The sequence below is a fragment of the Labrus mixtus genome, chromosome 7, assembly GCF_963584025.1.
Source record: "Labrus mixtus chromosome 7, fLabMix1.1, whole genome shotgun sequence".
NCBI lineage: Eukaryota > Metazoa > Chordata > Actinopteri > Labriformes > Labridae > Labrus > Labrus mixtus.
This window is the reverse complement of record NC_083618.1, coordinates 19377437-19400455: the sequence shown is the minus strand read 5'-3', so window position 1 is coordinate 19400455 and position 23019 is coordinate 19377437. Positions and strand designations below refer to the sequence as shown.

Here is a 23019-nt window from a genome sequence, read left to right as displayed (position 1 = left end):
AATCCTAGTAGCTCCTAGTAATGCTGCTATAGGCTTAGACTGCTGGGGGACCTGGCACACTGAACTCCTGTCCCTACCTCCATCTATCTGTATGCATTTAAAGTGGGCGACTGTGGATCAGTCCTCGGTCGTCTCTTAACCAGAGGGTCATGGGTTCAATCCATGGTTCAATCCCCAGTGCCTGCAGCTACATGTCCGATGTATCCTTGGGCAAGACACTTCAAAAAAAACTTCAAATTGCTTACGGTGGCTTCATGTTAGGTCTTGGCCTACTCCTTTTGTAATGTGTTTTAGGATGAGATTTCTTATAAACTGTCTCTATAGTTAAGAAGGATCCATTGACACATTTCACAAACACTCCAAAAAAGAATTTGCCTACCTATAACACAGTGAAATAATCATTTATCAGCATTAAAAAAAGGTTTAAGTGACTCACAATCCAAATCTCATTTTCAGAATTCATCTTTAATGTTTGAATAATTGCTACGTAACAAAAAAAAAGGCTCTTTACACATGCTTTACAGAATGTACAGTAAACAAGGTCCAACATAAGACTCAAGAAAACAAAATGCAAAGATACAACAATAGAAAAAAAGCAGCATTGGAATATTGCCAGAGCAGTTACTGCTAAACTTTGGTATAAAGTCATAAAGGACGTTCAGAGAATAACACAATATTAATGCACATTTTTGTTTTGCTGTGATGGAGGAAAAAGTTGAACATTTAATCGATGTGTGCGGCCGACATGCAGCCCTTTTAGAATGACTGATTAATGCTTTGAATACAGGAGAACTCAAATAGGTCATATGTGATTTAGTCTTGGCTTGCAAAACTACACTGGTGGTTCATTATAAAGCTTTACAAGTAATGCTAGATTCAGATTTAAAGATTTATTTTGGAGCTTTTTGTGCCTTTATTTCAGAGATATGACAGTGGATAGAGTCAGAGATGGGGGAGAGAGAATGCAGGAGGGTGGCCACAGGTGGGATTTGAACCCAGGCTGCACGCTCTTGAGGACTTGGGCTTCTGTACATGGAGCGCTCTCGCTACCTGTTAGGCTACTGGCACCCCAATGTAATGCTAGAGGGGTGGGATTGGAATGTGCACATCTGGTAATTTAAAGGAAAGAATGATTGACAAGTTAAAACTTAAAGAATGCAAAGAAGTGCACGTACCACTGAGCAGATAAAAAGAGAAGAGGTGTGCTGATAACCGCTGCACACGTTAATGTTGATGAAGAAACATAATTTTCATGGACTTTGTGTCATTACAGAAAACATACAATTTCAAGCTTAGTGTAGAAACACTTTTCAGCATGATTGATTCGTAGTGTCTGAACTCAGTACCATTAAACACTCAGAGTACCGCTCACTACACATGGAGGAATGATCATCAAAAATAGAAAGAGCAGAATGTAGCAGTGCTGACTGTAAATATAACAAAGGAAAATAATAAAAAATAAAACACTCACAAATGTTGACATCTTTACAAAAAAGGGATGATACACTCACATGCCATTTAATTAAGAGCTATACCAAACTAGCACTAATGCAGAGTGATGCAAGTACAGCACTGTAATCAACCCTACACTCATTTAGATGACTATGTAGAGAACATAAAATACTCAGTTCAGAAGCATCCAAACTTGTCGCCTTAAACTGAACATGAAGTCGATTCAAACTCTGAAAAAACAGCAAAAACAAAAACTCAATTATGAACTTCTTGAAGGTAGAATTGATCAAAGGACTGTGGTATTAGACTGCATTAGATTTAAATTGGTGCACCTCATAAAGTGGCAATTGAGTGAGCAAATGTTGAGGTTTTTGGAATCATAAAATAAGCAAAAAACAACTTGTGACCTCAAATACAATGAAGAAACACTAAACCTCTCGACAAGAAAGGCTTCTTTTTTCGATTCCGCCGAGTCACTTCAAAGCTGATCAGACCAACTGAAGATAGCAGCTGTTTTTTTCTGGAGATATAAAAGCATCCGTTTCCAGACTAAATGTGTTCATCTTGTTACCTGAATCAACAGGTAAAACTTGTGAATAACTCTGGAACAGAGAGCACAGACATGAAATGAATAGATGTAAAATGACTGCAGAGTGTGTCGAACCTTTCTGCAAGAAGACTCATGAAGGACATGATAATTCATAGATACCTCACATTATGTACACACACAAACATACATATAGAAAACAATACATTACATTCTCATTTTTTCACAGTCCCGAGTGAAAACTATAAGGCTTAATCATTATCTACAAAAGGATCAGGAGCTTTTAGAGACAGCGTTTAACAGCATGCAGACTAAATAAAAGAAGGTTTTGCCACCATTCAATTAAGTGCCTGTAAGATGTGATCAAAGGAAAACAAATCAGTGCATCCTGTAAATATATCAACCGTACGACCACCAGACAGAGGTTACTGAGAATGCTTGCTGAGAATAAAGGCCATCAGATGGACAACCGATAGAAAATAGTCCGAGATTGTCAAATGTGCAAAAAAAGTTGGACACTTCCTCCCATAACTGCTCATCATAACAACAAGAACAAAATAAGTTTTAACTATTGCGCTTCACATACGACAAAAAGGACCAGATAAAGATGATATAGGATATATTCATATATATATATATATATATATATATTCATAATATACACCACAGTTTGGTGTCAGTGTCTCTGGGATTTGCATAACAGGATAGCAGATAGCATAGTTCAGAGTCAGTCGGGCTCGCCGCAGGAATGTTGGACGTACATTTTCAATGTTCCCACGTAACCTCAGGGAACAACCGTCCCCTTTATAACCTATTTCTCCTGATTTGAGGACAAGCTAGGTTCTGTAGGCAGCCCAGACACGTGAGTGTTTGTACCAAGAACGCAGAGACAAAATATCATCCCCACAGCAGCACCGAGGAATGAGGAGCTTGCAAAGACTCAATCATGCCTTGGCATTTTCTCAAGGCAGCATCCGACGCAGCTCTTTAAAAGGATACATTCATCGCCTCCTCCTCTAAGAGAACAGAGAGGAGCGGAGGAGAAAAGGCGTCCTGCAGAGGTGGAGGAGTTAAGGAGGAGGTCACTTTAATTACAGATCCATTTCCCCTGCCAGACACAGCAGCCTTTCCACAGTGGAGACCGTTTATATGTCCTCTTGAGTGAGAGGGGAATGTAAACATACAAGACAGCATCTTTGGCAGAGTGTGAGGAGTCTCTTTGGAGGTAGTGGGTGGGGGTTTTTAGGGGGGGTGCAGCTAAGAGGAGTCAGAGGCAGAGCGTGGGTGAAGTGTTAAGGACCTATGTGGGCGCTGGATGCTCCTGAGGGTTAGTCCTATTAGAGGCACTTCTGTGCTCCCGTGTGTGACGGCTTGGTAAACAGTCCAGCTCTGCTTCTCTCTGCTCCTCTGCTCCGTCAGCTGTGGAGGTCAGAGGAGATGTCCTGTGGACAGTCACTGGGTGCTGGGAGCCTCCTGGGTGGAGTTTGGAGGACCGATCTTCACCTTCTCCCCAGAAGGACCTGCTGAGAGCATCTGCAAAACAATTCAAACAGTAAGGATATGTCAGTGCATTTTATCACAAAAAAAAGTGAGCATACTTTTCATACACCTTATAATAAGATGTTCAATAAATAAAACAATGTTTGTATCATTCATATTTTAGACATGCATGATTCTTGAAAGGCCTGTGCTTTTTTTTTATTCTGCACCCCCTTAAATTACATCTAGTAGTCACACAGTATAGCGTCTTGGTGAGGCAGAGCATAACATCATAAGCATCTCATGTGAGATATGAATCATTTAGATTGTTTATCACTACATGCAGGTATTTAGTTTGTTTCTATTAAGTTATTGGAGCTGGTTTAATCACAGCTGTTTCTCATATTATCTCAACAGAGTCATATCGTTTACTTGAGGATCAATACCTCAAACATAAGCAGCTGTTTTAGATGAACTGTTCAATGGGGAAATCTCTCATCTGTTACAAATTGACTTGAGTGAATACATGACCTCACTGTAAACACTTCAGAGGCAAACAGTGAGTAAGCGTACCAAGGCAGGAGCTCGATTCGATCCAAAAACAAGAAGAAAAGCTAAATGTTTGCAGATGACTAAGCCCCATAAAACAGGGCAGGTAGGACATGACAGCTTGCTCCCAGACAAAGGATGGTGTAATCATCCATCTCTAAATCTAAAATTAGAAATCATGTCTCCGGGTCTCACCATTAGCGTAGTGCTCCGGGGGAGTGTGGCTGCTCAGCCTTTTTTCGTGAGAGGTGAGGAAGACGGAGGAGTCCTGGTTGCTAATGAGGCTCTCGAGGGTCGTGTCCTGGTGCTGAGTGTGCCCGCCGAAGCTCTCCTTCACAGTCTTGTCCAGCGGGTCGTCCTCCCCCAGGTAGGCGTAGGGGCAGTATTCACGCGTGCGAGAGTAGATGTTGGCGTTGTCGTAGCAGTCGGAGCAGATGACCAGCGGTCCTGCTCCACCTGGAAGGAGAGAAGGACGATTTGATAAGTGATTCTTTCCACATGTTTGTTTGTCCAAAGGCTTTTTTTAGAATCTGCGAGTGTGGCTGTGAAAAGGTCCTTTATGAACACACACAGGTAGGTACGCATACGTCAATGTATGTGTGTGTATGTTTTTTGCAGATATATGTGTATGTATAATTAAATCTACAAGGGAAAATATGAATTAAAGCATATATATATATATGTATATATATATATATATATGTATGTGTGTGTGTGTGTGTGAATTAAAATATCTGGAGGTACTAATGTAAAGCTGGTAAGTGTGTGTTCTCCCTCCTGTGCAGGGCTGTTTCTTTTATACCAACATCTGTGTCATATGAAGCCCAACCTCAAGGTGACACTGTTTCCTTGGTAACTGTTAATTACCTGTTATTTTGAACCAGTGGCAATAAAGATCTTAAAGAAACATCTTTACATAATTTGGAGGTTCATTTTGTGGGGGACAGTTTTGGTGCTTACTTGGGATGTTTGGATAAACTGACTGAACATGAACCATCAACACCCTCGCCAGTCGGCACCAGAATTAAAAAGATGGTTAAACTACAGAGGCGCAGCTGACCGCCACTGGTGGCACTCTTATGACATATAGCAGTTTCAATATCCAGCAGAGAGGCATAACAGTTTCAGGACAATAAGTAAACACTAAGAATAAAAAAAACAAAAAAACAATAAAGATAAATATAAAGCACATGAACACGTCTATGATGATGACACCGACCTGTGTGTAGTCCGTCTCGGTTGTCTCCGGGGTGGAAGCTGCTTCGTCCGGTGAACAGAGAGCCGACCCGGCAGTGCAGCGGGCCGTTTCCCTCGGTTTCCACCTCGCTGCCTGTGTCTCCGTAGCACACACCTGACAAACACATAAATAAAAACAAGAACTACCGTCATTTCTCTGTCAAACAGATTTGATGTTTGAAACAATCCCTTAAAGATGGCAGAACATGTTGTAAAGTATTTGTTTTATTTCTTGTTCTCACACAAAAATCTTGATTCCCTGTAGTCCACATTAACAACTATTCTTTATGGGCTTGTTGACATAACAAACGTGTGTTTACAAAGCTGACATCACCTAAACCATGAGATACAAACTCATAGGATGAATCATCTATAACCAGCAGACTTTTAGAACCATGAGCTTTGTCTAATTAAAGCCAAAACATTGCAAACTAATAAATCATTGACCACCTCAGAAAACCCCTCTACCATTGGACAAGAAAATATTCTTAGTGTTTATGCACTAAACGGAAAGATAACAAATAACAATTGTCTATTCTTTACAACCTTATCTAACAGATTAAACATGTCTTTATCTTCTGATAAAAAAAATAAAGTTTGTGCAATAATTACATCGGACATGATCTTTTCTGTGAAGTCATAGTGACTGGAAGTCTCATGTGTGCTTATGTCATGTGAGAAAACCAAACCTGTTATAGTATGATGACACTTATCATATCATAGGGCTAAAACAAACCCTGCTACATATACATTACAGAAACAATATCCCTGATCACAAAGAAACCAGCTGAAAAAAATAACAGTATCCATGGCAATTAGAAAAAAAAGGGTTTGTTTAACAGAGTAAATACGGTGGAATCACCAGGGTTACTCACCATCTGTTCCTTTGTGCACATATCCGTTGGAGAGAGGAGGCATGAGCTGCTGGTGGCTGCCGGCCTCAGAATTGCTGTAGCCTTCCTGAGGCTCCGACAGAGTTCCCTGAGACGAGAGGTAGCTGGGGATGTCTGCGGGCAGATTCATCTCATCTGTAACAGAAGGAGACAGAGTTTGTTACACAGTATTATGTTCTCTGAATTATTTGTTTAATAAACAGAGAAAAAGAGAATCTCTATTGGGGTGAGATTCATTAAAGGACTTTCATTAGAAATAAATCATGTTTGTCTTAAGCAGGGGCGTGTCCAGACTTTTTTTTAACAGGGGTGGCCCACCTGGGGCTCTGACTTATGTGTGGGGGGGAGGGGGGACCTGATGTTTGTGGGCAGACAAACTCAAATTCATTTTTTTTTCTATCCCCACTAATGCTATGTAAGTAACACAATTTGGAAACATATGAATCTTCCTAGCTTCATTCTTCAGGGACTCAAAAACAAAGCTATATTTCTATGTAACATCACAATTTCAAGTACTTAGAAAAAAGGATGCAAACTCTTCTACGCTGTCTAACTTACATTTATTGGCAGGTAAGTCCATTGCAAGTTAGACAGAGTAAGTATTTTTTTACAACTAAATGTTCTTCCAACAGCATGTTGAAAACAGCCCGAATAGTTCATTTCAACTTAATTGATTAGGCAAATATCCAATCATAGATCTAGATTTTGGGATGGCACCTGGAGTTGGCTCGGACATCAGGAGCAATTTAAACAAATTAACACAAATTAAAAACACAATATTCAGAAGAAAAAAAAAGCTTCTACAGGCAAACGTCAGTATTAAGTGTGACACTTAGCACATCCTGAACTCTTCTGGGGTGACTGACTTTAAGTCTTCTTTTAGCACCTCAAGTTCTTCTCTAAATTTAGGTGATCCCATACTGCCTCTTAAATATTGTAGACGCTTTGTAGGCCTGTCCATGACTGTTAGTTTTTCTTTCCAAATATGATTCAAGTGTGGCTTTTGGATGGTTGTCATGCTGAAAACTAAGAAACTGTTCTCAATCAGGTGTTATTTCAGAAGGAGTGGCATAATAAGTTAAAATAACATTATTAAAACAACATATCTAATGTTGGTCTACGCCTTTTGCACCATGTCGCAAGACATTTTTACATCAGCTGTTCTATCTGTATTTATTTAGACAGAGGTCTTCTCATTGGAGCTTTTTATGAAAAGGCTTTTAATACAGTTATTTACATCCCAGATATGTGTAATCTGCTGACCTGTGTTGCTGATACTGTAGTCCTCACTCTTCCTGCGCATGTGATATATGACAATGACCCAGACCAGCGAGGTTCCCACCACACAACACACCACCACGATCACCACGATGCCCACGGGGGCCCAGCCGTCCTGGTCAAGTCCCGTGCTGGTGTCACAGGGCGGGGACACGCTCAGGTAGATGTGACCGCGCTCGGTTCCCAGAGTGTTCGACATGATGCAGGTGTATTTCCCGGCATCAGCTGGACCAGCGTCGACTATGATGAGGAGCTGGTTGGCTGCAGCGAAGAAGTGGCGTTCGGTGAGCACCAGAGGCCCATCATCTTTGGTCCAGTTGAGACGAGGAGCTGGACTGCCTCCGGCTATACACTGAAGCACGGCAGTCTCACCCCGGGCCACTGTTCGGTCCTCCAGCGGCCTCATGAAGGATGGAGTTTCTGGAGGAGGAGGTAATGATTGATTAATCTCACAGGATTATCCCCGTTGCATCAGCGCCAAGCTATTAGTATATGTTAGAGGTCAGGTTTGTTATTTCTAGCATGACCTCTTCTTTGCTTGTAACGTTTAAGCCTTGATCACAAACTTTAAATGAATCATTGATTAAATAAAAGCTTGTGGCTTAAATACAATGTCAACTGCTCAGAAATCTGATCCAGCAGCTGTGAGAGACGCTCCATCCATCCAGATTTAAAGCCGTTAGGTATTCAGCTTGAAGTAGAAACATGTGATACCAAAGTAAAGATTCTCGTTAAAAAATCAACTAAAATCTGTCAATAACCAAGAAAACCAAGATCAAAACGATGCTGTTGAGACCATCTCTGAAGACTGTGTGGGCGGATTCGTTTGATTGACACCTTCCTCCTGTTCAACTGGTCACTAAATGGTGCGTTACTAGATTATTAACTATCAGTATCATAGCTTGCAGCTAGCTTACACAGAAAGTTACCTCAGATGTGCTAATTTGTTATTAAAGCTATGAATGCAGTGCTAAATGATAGGGCTAGCTTGTGCTTTATTAAAACAAAACTCTCTCTGGTAAATCTTAAAAGTCTCTGCCGAAATGACATCATCAATCAAAAAAAAACAACAACTCAACAACCACTGCCTTGGTCAATATTGTGCCATCAGATGCCGTGCATTCTGGAAGTAAACTTGCAAGAAGCTCCAATGTGCCTATCGCTGCAATAGTTTGCTGAATCAATTGCATAATTTTCCTCATAAATATCAAAGCATAGGCTGCCAAGATAAAACTTAGATGAGAAAAATTTAAATAAACTTATCAGTCAATATTCAGAGTTTTGGTTAAAGATACAATATGTAGATTCCGCCACCAGGGGGCTCCCAATCAACACTAAAAAAAACAAAAGATGACATGGAGGATAGCGGGGAATCATGGGAGTTCCCTCTGCTACTACATTAGGGTTACCGTAAAATCCGGTGTATAAGACGCACCCTGTTTTTAAGGTCTCTTTGAGAGAAAAAAAACTTTAAACTGTTTTCCTGCGTGACGATTTATATTGTGTTCAGTGATGTCTACAACGTGCAGTTTCTGTGCAGCTGTGTCGTTCTTTAGTTCCGTCTGTTTTCACTTTCGGGAGTTTGTGCTCCTACTAGCTACAGTACGGTAGTTGAGCTCTCAGCCTGCAGGGAAAGTTGTGAGGCACAGACTCCTAGCTTGCGAGTCGCGCTGCCTGACTTTGCTGGTCACTTTTTAACTTTAATATAGGACTCTTTCAATCAAAAGAGAACTCCACAAGGTTTATTTACGGAACAATATACCACTGTTTCTGTAAATGCATGATTATGACCTCGTGAGGGAGACAAGATGTGAAAAAAGTCACATAGCCAGACTGGTCTGTGTCGCCGTCTTTCCCAGCACAGCGTGCACTCAGCTTTCAATACACAATGAATGGAGATGGGTTTTTAATGACGTCAGGTCGCAGTTAGTGGCTGCTGCACCAGCGATAATGACGGCGCGTGTTTCAGTATTTTATACTGGTGTATTGGTCGCACCGGTGTATGCGACCGGCGTAAGACGCAGCCAACTTTTAAGATGAAAAAATAGGTATTAAAAGTGCGTCTTATACACCGGATTTTACGGTACTTAATATTTTATTAAGATTTATTTATTTGTTTTAACTTTTGGGCTTTTTGTGTCTTCATTGTAGACACAGGACAGTGGATAGAGTCAGAAACCAGGGACAGAGAGCTGGGAACGAAATGCGGGAAAGGAGCCACAGGTCGGACCTGAACCCGGGCTGCTCGCCCAGAGGACCTCAGCCCACACAAATGGAGCATATGCACCAACAACATGTAAACATTGTCTTAAAATTCTAAAAATTGTACGTTTAACGCTTATTTCTTATACTTTAAGATGTTAAGTATAAATATAAATGTATTATTAAGTATTATGGACATACTGTATGTAATAAATAGCATAATTGAGACATTACTGTTGATTGGGATTTCCAGCAGCTTTAGATATTTAGGTACATGGTGAAAGAGAATTTGCATTAACCTTTGAGTTAATAATACCAGTGGTGTGTCACATAAAAAAGCAGCCAATTTTAGCAGAGTGAGTCAGCTGAGATGAACCAGTAGTGAAACATAAGTACAACACTCTGTTAATCAGGTGTGTGACTCACCCAGGACGGTGAGAGTAGCGTTCGCAGACAGGCTGCCAGCTGTGTTCTGAGCTGTGCAGCTGTACACTCCCATGTCTTCTGTCTTCACGTTGGCGATGAAGAAGATGTCGTCGTCTGGCATTACGTGCATCCTGCGCTCTCGGGCAGCGGGGAAGTCAGTGCCTCCATCTTTCTGCCAGGCAATCTGGGGTGATGGATGACCCTCAGCAGCACACTCCAGCCTGGCCATCGTCCCAGCCCGGATTGTCAAGTCCATGGGAGTCTTTAGAAAGGAGGGCAGCTCTGAAAGATAAGAGGACAGAACGTCAGGGGTGGGCCTGAAAGTAGAGAATACATTGTCTCTATCAGCAGGCAGCTTTTGGCTTAATTATATGACTGAAATGATTTACTGGCATTGAAATCGTGGGAACAGTATCACTTTAAAACAGGTTTCGATAAGTCAATAAAATAATTTGACATGTACATGAAACTGTTTTTCATCGGGTTAACGCCTTTATTTCAGAGACAGGACAGTGGATAGAGATTTTAAAACTTCAATCTGACAATCGTTCCTTTTATTATCTGGGTCTTAAAGTTATCTTCTGAGTTCAGATCTAAACCCCCGCATACTTTGATCACACCATGGGTGCAGCCCTCTGACACAGACTAGGAGGAGGAAAGGTAGAGACAGAACAGCTGGAGCGATTCATTTCCTTATTACTCTAAAAGTAAACTTGTGGCTTGTTAGTGTGTTACTTGTATGTCATCAACTATTACTAACATTGTTCAAAGACATGTATCATTTGCATGACGAGGTCAGTTATGGTCACTTCTGATTAAAAGAAAGCTCACCGCCTGCCTGTGACTCACAACACTTCACCGTGTGCACTGCAGGTGTGGCCGCTAAAAGTCAAATATCAGCGGCACAACCATTAACGGTCTGTAAATGTGACCACGGCATTAACGAGCCGGTGTCTGGTGTGGGAATACGCTCGTTTTAATTCTTTCTCATTTAAAAATCGGCTGAGCATTGGCCTCGAGTGTCATGTGGGTGAATATGACGGTAGCAGCGTCTCGTGTATGTCTACATCTTACATGCAGGGACACACAGACTCTGCATGCATTACCCTCTGTTCTGTGATCGTTAAAGATGATGTCAGACTTTTATTGTAAATTAGTCAGGAAAAAAAACAGGAAAACTGGCGGTTTTCGTTTGCAGCGCAAGTGCCTCAGGTCTCAGATTGGCATCGCACATCCTGCAAAGTTCTTGCACATGCGCACATCACAATCACAATGTCACAACAATTAATCATTCAGACCTATGTGGATCCAAATGAAGGATTACCAAATTTGAAATCATAAATTAACCAAAAATATTGCATCGCTGATGTCTTCAAAATAAGCTTCATGACGTAAGAGTTAGAAGAGAAACATTCTTTGACAAAAAGCAAACCTCACCGTTGACCGTCAGCCTGGCTCTGTTGGAATAGTTGGAGCCGAAGTGATTAGAGACCACGCACTGGTACCGCCCTTCGTCAGTGAAGTTGACGTTGAGGAGGTGGAGCACAGTGGTATAGATCAGCTCGCCCTCCTGGTACTGGGCGTAGTTTTGTACTTCTGCGTCGTACAGAACCTCCCCGTCTTTCCGCCAAGCCGTGGTCATCGGAGAATCGCTGCTGCTGGACGCGATGCAGCTCAGAGTCACGTTGTTCCCTCGCAGCGCCACGGACGTCTCCGGGTGAGTCGTGATGTGGGGTTTGGGGAAATCATCTGAAGAGGAGATAAGAAAGATAGTTTGAAAGTCAACATGTTTGTTTTAAAAGGCACAGGCAAAACAAACAGATATATCAGCGGTGAAGTGAATGAGCGATATTTTCAGTGTCCATGCTCAAAAGAAGACAAAGGAAGTTCCTTTAACCTTGCAGCCCTTGGGCACTGGGGGCGCAGTAGTTAATGCGCTCACCCCATGTATGGAGGCTGTGGTCTTCCAAGCGGGCGGCCCAGGTTCGAATCCCACCTGTGGCTCCTCTCCCGCATGTCATTCCCCACTCTCTCTCTCCCTGATTTCCAACTCTATCCACTGTCCTATCTCTCCATTAAAAGGCACAAAAAGCTTGCCGCCCTATCTATACTCTGTGACTTTTTTTTAGTTAGAAAAGGTCTATATATTTACAGCAGACCTTTATACACAGTGACATATGCTTTTAGGAAGTGTTACATAATAGGACAAAACAACAATATATCCCAAAAGTTGTTTTTTACTAACCCATAGAATAATACCTTTGTTCAAACATTTCCCAGAGCTCACAGCACAGTAGCCACACCGGATCAGACTTACAACAGTCAAAACAAACAAACAAAAAGAAAAAACAGATTTGGACTGACCACAAACAAACTCTTCCGGGCTGATGGACAGGACGCTGCGATCGAGGAGGCTGGCAGGATGAGCACAGATAGCGGAGACAGACTGCAGGAATGGGCTGTCAGTGAGCCAAGGCCCCAGCCACTGCATGTGGCAGTCACACAGCAGGCTGCTCGTGTTCAGCACGCTGAGAACAGACAGGTGATCAAAGAGGTGTGAGATTACTCAGTGTTACATTAAATCATCAAACTAGAGCAGAGAGAAAAAGGATGACATTTATATTCTTGACAAATTATGTTGGTTTCCACAGAGTTTGTTTAAAAATAGGCAGGGATTTACAAGTTTCTCTTTTAGAAAATTGTTTACTTTTATGAAATACTTTGACAGAATAATGGTAGCTAAAGTCCAGCAGCTTGAGAAACAGTTAGCCTCCTAGCAAGAGTAAGGGCGAACTCACACTATGCAATCCGTACCGTGAACAAGCACGCTTCAGCCCTAAAGTCCAATGTGAGTGCTCCAATCCGTGTACAGATAATGCACGAGCACTAGCACAGGTAACATGGACAGCCTGCCATTATTGAGAAACCCTGCAGTGTTATGGCTGTATCTGACTAAAATGACCCAAAAAAGGCCACAAGGTCAGTAAAGTAGCTGTCATATGTGTTTTTCTCTGATGTGCAGGCGTGACCGCGTGTCTCTTTGTTGAGTCCGCCTGTGTTGTAAACTAAACACGATCGATGATCACGTATAGCCATGCATGTGTATTACTGCACCGTTATGTAGGCTGCTAAGAGGTAACCTTGTTCAGGCCCGGTTAGTCCTGGAGCAGTGTGAGTGCAGCCCAGCGGATGGGGGGCAATCATGCTTAAGCACCATATAACTAAATGGTGTAAGTAATAATATTCAATTAATCAACAGGGGGTCATTTATTATCTTTACAGCATGTCTAGCATCTCAGTTCTGCACAGCATTTGCAAACCAGCAGGAGAAGTCAACTGAGCATGCACGCTGAATTAAGACTTTAAACGATCTTAATCAAGACAGGAAAATTGATTCGCTGACTCCAGAGGCATGTTTTGAATAGACTTTGGACTGAAATAAATCTTAATTATAAGGTTGTTGTCATTTTATCCCTCTTGCTAAGTAAGAATGCAAAGCCACATTATCCATTCGTCAGCCGTGCCACTAGTGCTCTGTTCCATGACAGCAGCAGACTAATTAATAACAGGATATGACCGCTGTGTTACACATTTTAAACATTTGACAGCAGCTGAGGTATTTCATGGGCTGCTGCTTGAGACAGGCTCCAAAACGAGGGCTGATGAAAACCACAAAAAGGCAAGAGACTTTTTTCTCACAGGCTGTAGAGAAAGTTGCCTGAAGGCAGATGTTGATCCTATCACTTAAAAGCAGAATTATGAATCTCTGCTTGGGCAAAAATGTACACTTTTGAAAAAAAATAATCATCTAATGACTCAGAAATAAATATTCTTAAGCAGCATCACAAAAAAACAAGCCAGACCTTTCTCAAAGGAAACTCACACTGCTATAATGATTTATAGTCCTGATCATATCTTTTAATTGCAGAGTTTACTTTACCATTATAATTATTTTTCAATGATTGCAGTGATGATTAATCAGTCCTAGAAAAAAAAAAAAAAAGCACACAATGTGCTCATGAAAGTTGTTAGATTGCCTTTTGGGTTTACTCACAACACTTTGAGTTTCATGTGGGACAACGCCTCGGGGTGGATCGACATTATGCCGTTATTGCTGAGATCCCTGCAGAGAGGAGAGAAATAGAAAGACACCCCTTAAATGTGGTTTGATGAAAAGGGCATCCAGTTTAACAAGCATAAGACAAGCTCACAGTGATATCTTTTAATCGTTCTGCTCAGCAGCAGATCCCTTATGAGTGTGTCTTTGTGTGTACTCACAGGTGCTCCAGCTCGTCAAGCCCCTCAAACGCTTTCTTAGTGATCGATTTGATTTTGTTTCTCTGGAGGATTCTGGAAAATAAAAATATCTGTTAGGAGTGATGCCACAAAACGTGCTACTAGGCAACAGTTTGTTTCACCCTGTTGAGCAGCTTTTATTTAGGCTTCATTAAGACCAGGTGAGCCTGTAATGCAACTAAGAATAAACTAAAACATGCGAAAGTACAAACACACCAACTGTTACTGGATAGAATACATGCATTAAAAAGAGGCATTTGTCCTGTTAATAAAAAGTACATAGGGTGAATGTGAACTGTTAGTCATTTCATTCGGCAGTGCCAGAAACTTTGTACACTTGCATTATTTTTAAATCCAGAAAGAAATAAGGATTAAACTTCAACTTCTGCATCATGATTTCAAACGGGGGTGATGATGTTTAATCGTTTAGTTGACTAACAGTGCACATCCCTAGTTCAGATATTCATAGAAATATGTTAAATCACTGTGTCCTGTCACATAGGGACATAGAAGTGAAAATAAAGGTCTCTAATTATAATATATAAAATTAAAATGCTCTTTACACTGAGTGATTGAGGACCGGTACCCCACCCTTAGAAGACAGCCAAACCTTTTCAACTCCAATACAAATTTTAAGATGAGGTTTCCTTTTCTGTATTAAGTGCCAATTTCCATATAATACGTGCGCTACGTGGTAAGTCGGCGCTGTTCGCTGCCACTCTAGTAAATGTTCCTGTTCCAGTGGAGCGGGGCACGAGCCGTTCAACGGAGAAAAACCATATCGCTGACAGAACGCAGTGCACACAGCGTATGTGGAAATTGTGCAATACTGATTTACAGGGCTATGAAAACAAAATGTGTGTGCGTGTGTGTGTGTCCTCACAGTGTGTTCAGCTTCTTCATCCCATCAAACAGACCGATGGAGTCCTCAATGGCCCAGGAGATTTCATTATTACGTATATCTCTGAAAAACAAGGAGAAACATTTTAGCCATTTGACACTCTCCACAGAGACTGAAGGTGTAATGATTCATCGTGGAAGTTTATTTAAAACAAACTTCACTAAAGACACATTTATCTCCGCTGTGGCAGTGGCTCTCAGTTCAGAGACTAACTATCTGAGACGCCGTACTTCCACAGTGTGTCACAGTTCGCTGCCCCCGCTGCTCTGATGAGGGAAAATTAATTGGCTCTGTTTAGTACTGGGACAGTTCATGGGTCTGCTGGAAACCCACAGGGGCCTTGTGTTTACAGGATGGGTCATGGGCTCTTTTGTTTCTCTTTCCTCATGCCTGGCCACCTCTGAAAGAGCTCAGGCACTCTCGGATTCCCCCCGTCCCATGAAAACTCCCAGGATGTCCAAGCTCCAAAACATGACCCCTTTCTTCCTGCGGCTCGGAGATTCAGGCAGAGCTCAGTGCAGCAAATAATGAGCCGTAAACAGACACATTGAGGATGATTTCCTAAGGCACAGCTGCACAGTATTTTCACAACTATTGTAGTGGCATTAATATGGTTCAGAACGGTCATCTTGTATTCTGCAAGCACACACAGTCTGTGAACAGATTTAGCTTTAACAGTACCGATAAATCGCCTTTGAAAAATATCCTATTTAAAAAGCAAGAACACAGTACTCACGCTGTGTTTGCACATAATCTCTGAGGTCGGCAAATGTATCATTTCCTTACAGTCAGAGTGTCGAGTCTTTACCCACAGCTACAAATATGAGTGTCTTGCGAGCCACTAAGCATCTGTCCTGCACCGGGCGCTGCACGCTTGCCGTTTATTTTGTAGCAATGGATTAAAAAAAAAAAATCAATTGGAGGGGTGGAATAAACCCCATCACATTCAACTTCAAAGTGCCTACCAAAACAATAAATAAATGACTTAATAAAAGAAAAATATGGATGGTAATGAATTACTGTCAACCAGTAAAAAAAATTAAAAAAAATCGAACTAGCCACTGTGGTGCAGGGAGAGTGGATCATAGGCAGGATTAAAGTGCATTGCTCAGGCAAAATATAATTTCTTATTTTAACATTTTTTCTGCTTACAATCAAAGATCAGTGGCATGCCTGTTTTGATTTCTTTGTCCAATCCTTCCTGCTCAACATGGGAAAAATCCATTCACCTTCACCGGACCTGCCAATCTTCCCTCCCTGTCCTCATATACTACACTCATCAAGCAGTGAAAAAACGACCCAGTTAATCAAAGTCTAAACTCAACAACAACAACTAAATAAATGATTTGAAGTTCGATAACCAAAGTATAAAAATGAAAATAATGAAGAAGAGATGAATCATGCTGGTCTCTCATTATCCAACACAGTGCAGCACTTCAGTCCTGTCTCCCTGCATGCTTCAGCCTCCCTTTATTCACAAACAGAAACCTGATGCAGCCAAAGTGTCTTCACTAAAAGCACTGTGCCCTCAACAGTGATTTTGAAGCGTTCCAAAAGTTGCATTTCCTGCAAAGTCTGGCCGTTTCAGTGGATGCAAACCAAGAGAAAAGGATTTTAGGGAAATGGCACATTTGGGTGGTTAGATCTAAGACTAAACAGATGACTAAGGACGAGCAGGATTAGGAGCGACAAAGACTGCATTAGAGGATTCAGACTTGAAATACTACTTTCTATTTATCTAAACTATTATGGATTACTTGGGAAAACATATTTAAGACAGGACGAGAGCTACACATGAAGAGTGAAAGAAAAGGACCTACTGTCGTTAGCAGCCTTCATGAGGATGCACAGAGCCAAGAACAAGTCAGGACTTGGTTACTTTTCTCACTGAGCTTCATCGCACATCTTTATCATATCAAACCGTTGAGAAATATCATGGGATAGATTTGTTTAGTTTGTTGGGAAAGTACTTACAGTGTGCGAACGTTCGCCAGGCCACCGAACACTCCCTCTCCCAAATGGCTGATGGCATTTTCTCCCAGGTTCAGGTTCTCAAGGAGACCTAATCCAATAAACGCTGTTTCCTCTAGTCTGGTAAGATGATTGAAGGACAAGTCTCTGCAAAACACAACCACAAACATCTTCAAGCAAATCAACTTTATTTATGGAGCACTTTACACACAACACAGTGGATCCAAAGTGCTTAACAAGAAAACAAGAACAAAACAAACAGAAATAGAAGAGAAGAGAAAATGTGTATTTCAATATTGGTTAAAACACTTATAGTGATTATAATAAAGACTTCAGAAGAGAAAGATGTGCTGGTTTGGTTATGGACAGTTGAAAGTTAAGGAGTGTGTTTTGAGATTACTCTTAAAAATGTCAAAAGTGGGGGAGAATCGAATGAAAGGGGGGAAGAGACGTCCAAAGTTTTGGGGCACAGATCAAAAAAGGCCCTGTCCCCATAATGCTTGGACCTGGATCTCAGGACAGACAGAAATCTTTGGTCGGCCCTTAATGATTAAAAATGTATTCAAACAATTATCACAGGAAGAGCCATCTAGTAGGGCTGTCATTTCTGTATCTTTCCTTTCTGCAATATATATATTGCAAACTGAAATAAATACAGGAAATCAAACTAGATAAAATGTTTAAAAACAGTACAATAAGTGCAGTATATAAATATTAAAGTGAGCATGTTAGCTGCTACTTCTGTTCCTCTCTGCGGGAATCTTTTACACAGTCCTGTGTTTGCAACATGTCATCCTTTAAGCCAAACGAACCCCAAAACCTTCTTTTTTTTTTTCTTTTTACAACTACATTGGCATTAATCTGAGGGGGCTGACAGCTAGCTTGAGCTTCATCTGGCTAAAGCAAAATGGAGTGAAAGTATTTTTATTGTAGCCATGTCTCCTTCCAAAAGGTTAATTTACACAAGCTGAGTGAGAATTATTTGCTACTTTAAATATTTGAATTCTTCTGTTTCAGTGCAATTTTTTCAGTCTGTGTTTATTGTAAATTCTCATATTGTGGTAACGATATATCAGTGCCATGTATTGTGCCGCCCTAGCATCTAGTATGTCCCTGTAACTCTGCATTCAAGAATGAAACTCAAAAAAGGGAGAGAATTGTAAGAAAATTGTTAAAAACACATCATGTACTTTAACCTGAGGCAACGCAGCAGTGAATCTGCTCCAGAGAGCCAAAAGAACTGTAGCAAGATAATTGAAACATCTCTGAGCACACACTTTGAATTTCACAGCCCGGGGCTGATGAAAGAAAGCGGGGACTCTCAGCTGTGTTGGGATTTTTAGCAAAATGAAGCAAAAACTACTCACAATTCTTCAAGCTTCTGGCAAAACTCCCAGGCGTCGGGTCGGATGATGCCGACAGCATTCTGGCTGACCCGCAGCACTCGCAGCATGCGCAGGCCATACAGCCAACCTTTAGCGACCTCGGTTAAGTTGTTGTGCTCCAGTTCTCTGAGACACAGATGGGACAGACAAAAGAGCGTCAAGAACAAACAAATCCCATTACACAAATTGTTTCTTCTTTTTTAAAGCCTGCTCAAGCGGTCAAAGGTAAGAGCAGTATAAAGGAATATCAACACAAAATAAGATGTGGAGGTTTTTACAGTTCAGAGAGGGTAGGTTGGGATGAACCGGTCATATTTCTGGTCTATTAACTATGCAAGAGAGTTTGGTTTTGTGGAGAGGGAGTTGTACCAGGATGAGATGTTAAAAGTGAGGATTTTTTCTGCTTTTCCCGTCCACCATATCTGAATAAATGTCGTAACAGTTTGCTCTAAGTTAGTACTTTGATACCATCTGCTTTAAAACAACACAATCTCCATTATTTCAATGATCGATAGTATCAAAAAGTACTGAAGCTTTAAAACACACTGTTACCAAAAGCCGCAGACAGTAAAAGAGAGAGAGAGCACGTACTGTAACATCGGCATGGTATTTGTGAAACTGAGACAGTGTGCAGGAATTTGTTTGTGATTTTAAAAATGAAAAAACAGAAGCAAAAATGACCCAATATGATGTTTCTAGAACTTCTATCAAGCCATTTAGTTTGCTCACAGTTCTTCGATGTTGTTGAGTCCGAAAAAGGCTCCGTCCATGAGCTTGGTGATTCCGTTCCTCTGCATCTTCAGCGATTTCAGATAATCCATCCCTTTGAATGTCAGGCTGTCAACGATCTTGATCTTGTTCCGCTTCATTTCACTGCAATGACGGTACACATCAGTTACACCCAAGAAGGTTTGTATAAGTAAAGACAGCAGAAACAAACTCACAACAGAGCCACAAATATTTACAAAGTCAAGTCAATGTGTCTGTCAACAAGGAAAAACTCAGATTTCTCGGTTAACTAATCTCCGCTTTGCATCAGACATTCTTCACATCGTACTTACAGAAACTGAAGCTGTGGAAGTTTGAAGACTTTGGACGGCAGCATCACTAATCTGTTCCTGTTGAGCTTCAGCACCAGCAGGGAGCTGGAGATGTTCTCAAAGCAACCAGGCTCAAGGACACTGATCTTGTTATTACTTAAATTCCTGAGACAGAAAACAGGAGACGCATTAGTACAAAATCAGGAAGAAGAATCATTGTTTGCTCTGTAGTTACAATGCGTGTGGGTGGTTATCCACGTAATGATGAGAACAGTTCTTTTTACAACAATTTAGATTATCGTTTTGTATAGTCTCACTCACAAGGCTGCTAGGAATACATTATCTGCCCAGATTATCTTGTATTGCGATTGCTTATAAGAAACAATTTTAACGTCCCCAATCTGCTCTGCAATCGTCGGGGACTCCCCGGTTTATTTCAAACATCTTTGATATTTATAAAAGCTTGCAGATTGCGCCATGAACCAGAGGTCTTCTTCAGATAAGAGACACACACAAATAACAAAAACAATAATCACCTGAACAAGACCTCTGGTTGAAACGCTGTGATTCAACAGAGTGTGTGGGCGTATCTTCTCTCACCTGCTGCTGTTTTTTTTAACTGACCTGCACCTACATGATGTGCATTGAACCACCTCTTTTCATCTTACTGAGGTATCAAACAGTAAGCGAGTCATTGTTTTTAATCTATATCCTGAATATAAAATATTTCCCCCGTCTTTATACACACTACACAGCCTTGGTGCACCCTCTTTGTATTCTCTGATTTTATTCTACATCACATAAAGGTTTCATTTCAACACGTTTCTTTCATATTCATCCTTGAATAAAAAACAAATGAAGAGGATTTAAATAAGGAGTTTTCTCTTACAAGTATTTTAGCTGCATAAAGGGGAAGGATCCAACTTTGAGCTCCGATATAGAGTTGGATGTCAGGTCCAGTGTCTCCAAGGAAACGTACGGCAGCAGATGATGCATGGACAGCTCCGAGATTCGATTGTGCACTCTGAATCAAAAACATCATTACGGTGTTAATTTATGATCACCATCAGGAAAGACTCATAGCCGTTGATATAAAACATTAACAAACTATAACAGAATCTGAACAAGACCGTTGTACTTATTTTATTGTTTATTTTTAAAGGGGCGGTGCACAATTAAATGTAAATGCACCAGAGTTAACTAATACTGTATAAAACTGTAAATTGGACATAATTGAAAGCCAATAATAAAATAAATCACAAGCATGAACATGTTAAATTCTTAACACTTACAATGACAGCGAGGTGATATTTTGGGAAATGTCTCCAAGAAAGGGAACAACAGTCAGCTCATTGTGGTTCATGGTGCTGAAATGAAATACGAGGAAAACAATTAAAGACACACACAAAAACAATGTGCTATGGAATTAGGATTGGTAACATTGAATAGTCAAGAATAAGGTTTTTACTTTCCAGATATACAACACATTTGGAGTTAAATTAAATCGGCTTTAATCAGGTTTGATACATTCAACTTAAAAAACAGGATATTTACATTTAATAACCAGGCAGTGATTTACCATCATGAAGAAGTTTTGACATGTGTGGACCTTTCCTCCTCACTTTTCCACTCTTGTTTAAATAATTAAAGAAAGAATATAAAAAAAACAAATCAAAGAGAAAACATACGTGGTCCTTTTTTTTTTAAAGATCAAGTGGCTAATCTGCATTAACATGTGGTTCTTTGTTTTGTTTTGGTGCACTACACACCTTGGTGGAGCAACAAATCAGTGCTAAGGATTCACCGTGGGACAAACTTAATCTCATTTGCGCTTTATCCAGTTGTGTACTTACACCTGTGTTATCCCATCAGGTGGGTCCATGGGGGGCGTTGACAGCCTTTTCCTATTGCAGTCCAGAACATGGACTTCATCCTGTCCTTTGTAGCAGGCGCATGGAGAAGGACAAGACCCAACAGCCCAGGCACTTAAACTCAGCAGCATGAAGACAAGGGCCGAAGGAGTGGGCCAACCTTCCGCCATTTTAAAAGACTTCCTACTGAAGGCTACGTAGCTACGTGGCTAACTCGCTAAACTCTCACGTTAACAGTAACAAAATAGCACTTAAGGTTTTTCCTTTAGTTTGATATAAGTCATATGAATGCATACTTTAGTTGTAATATGCCGTGATTCAAGTCGGGACTGTAAAATACAGTTTTCTCCCAACTTGCGAGAGGCATCCCAGCAGAGATTTCTTCCCTTCTTCCCAGTAGCCTGGAACTCCTTCCGCTCCTGTCTGGACACCCTCCTGGATAGGCTAATGCTAGCTCACCGCTGAGTTGATTTGGTCCTACAAATACTGCACTTTTCAGCAGACGACATCGGCTTGACTCCACACAGGGTTAGATTTTGTCTATATTGAACCAAAAAAAGAATTATCCTAGCCTAGTTCGGCTTTTCTGGCTATATTTTTCATCCGTTTTCTCCCCCCGAAAGAACAACAAAGCGTCTTGAGTTGATGACATAGGATATCTTACATCCCGCCCCTTTCCAGCACACTTACAGTTATTCTATTGGTCCGCGCGTACGCCTGTCAAATATTTGCAGCGATGTGATTGGATATCAGTTTAATATGTTTTTGGGGTTTTCCTCTTGTGTACATAACAGAAAACTTTTTATGAACTACTCTTGTATAAAAATAAGCCTTGTGGTTAATGATAGAAATGTCAAACAGATTTTAAGATTAGTTAAGTCTGTATACTTTTGAAACTTTTAAAAGTTTAAAAAAATATGTGATGCTAACTTAATTTTACAGAGTAAGGGCACGGTCACACTGGCCATCTGTACCGCGCCCAAGCACGCTTCAACGCTAAAGTCCAGTTCGTTTGACCAGTGTGACCGCTCCGTATCGTGCTCAGGCACGGTACACTTCCTTGGCTTTGGCACACTTCGGAGAGGTGTGCTTCAGCACGGTACACTTCATGCACGAGCACAAGCACGCGGGTACACAACGCTGACAGCCTTCATTATGGAGAAATCCAGAGTTTCATCGCTGTATCTGACTAAAATGACACAATATAAGACACAAAGTAGCTGTCATGCTCTGTGTTGTTGAACAATTAATTAATGTATTGCTGTGTCTGATTAAAATGGCTTAAAATAAACTGTAAAGTCAGTAAAGTAGCTGTCATGCTCTGTGTTGTTCTGCGATGTGGGCTGCGGACTCGGCCGCGCGTCTATTTTATTTTTTAATTTATTTGTTGCTGTGTCTGATTAAAATGGCTTAAAATAAGCTGTAAAGTCAGAAAAGTAGCTGTCATGTTCTGTGTTTTTCTCTGATGTGCAGACCCGGACTCGACTGCACGT

General features: G+C 41.0%; 1 protein-coding gene across 1 annotated transcript; it reads right to left on the bottom strand.

Moving 5' to 3' along the window:
• Positions 1-446: 446 nt before the first annotated feature.
• lrig2 (leucine-rich repeats and immunoglobulin-like domains 2) lies at positions 447-22181 on the bottom strand. Its single transcript, XM_061041113.1, has 18 exons — positions 21509-22181; positions 20948-21022; positions 20545-20679; positions 19677-19820; positions 19345-19488; positions 18598-18741; positions 17234-17377; positions 15242-15322; positions 14341-14412; positions 14117-14185; positions 12427-12590; positions 11500-11811; positions 10063-10344; positions 7420-7854; positions 6139-6291; positions 5247-5378; positions 4223-4483; positions 447-3532 (listed from the first exon to the last, which is right to left on the bottom strand). The coding sequence occupies exons 1-18, from the start codon at positions 21694-21696 to the stop codon at positions 3300-3302; spliced, it is 3168 nt and encodes a 1055-aa protein (XP_060897096.1). The 5' UTR covers positions 21697-22181; the 3' UTR covers positions 447-3299.
• Positions 22182-23019: the final 838 nt, after the last annotated feature.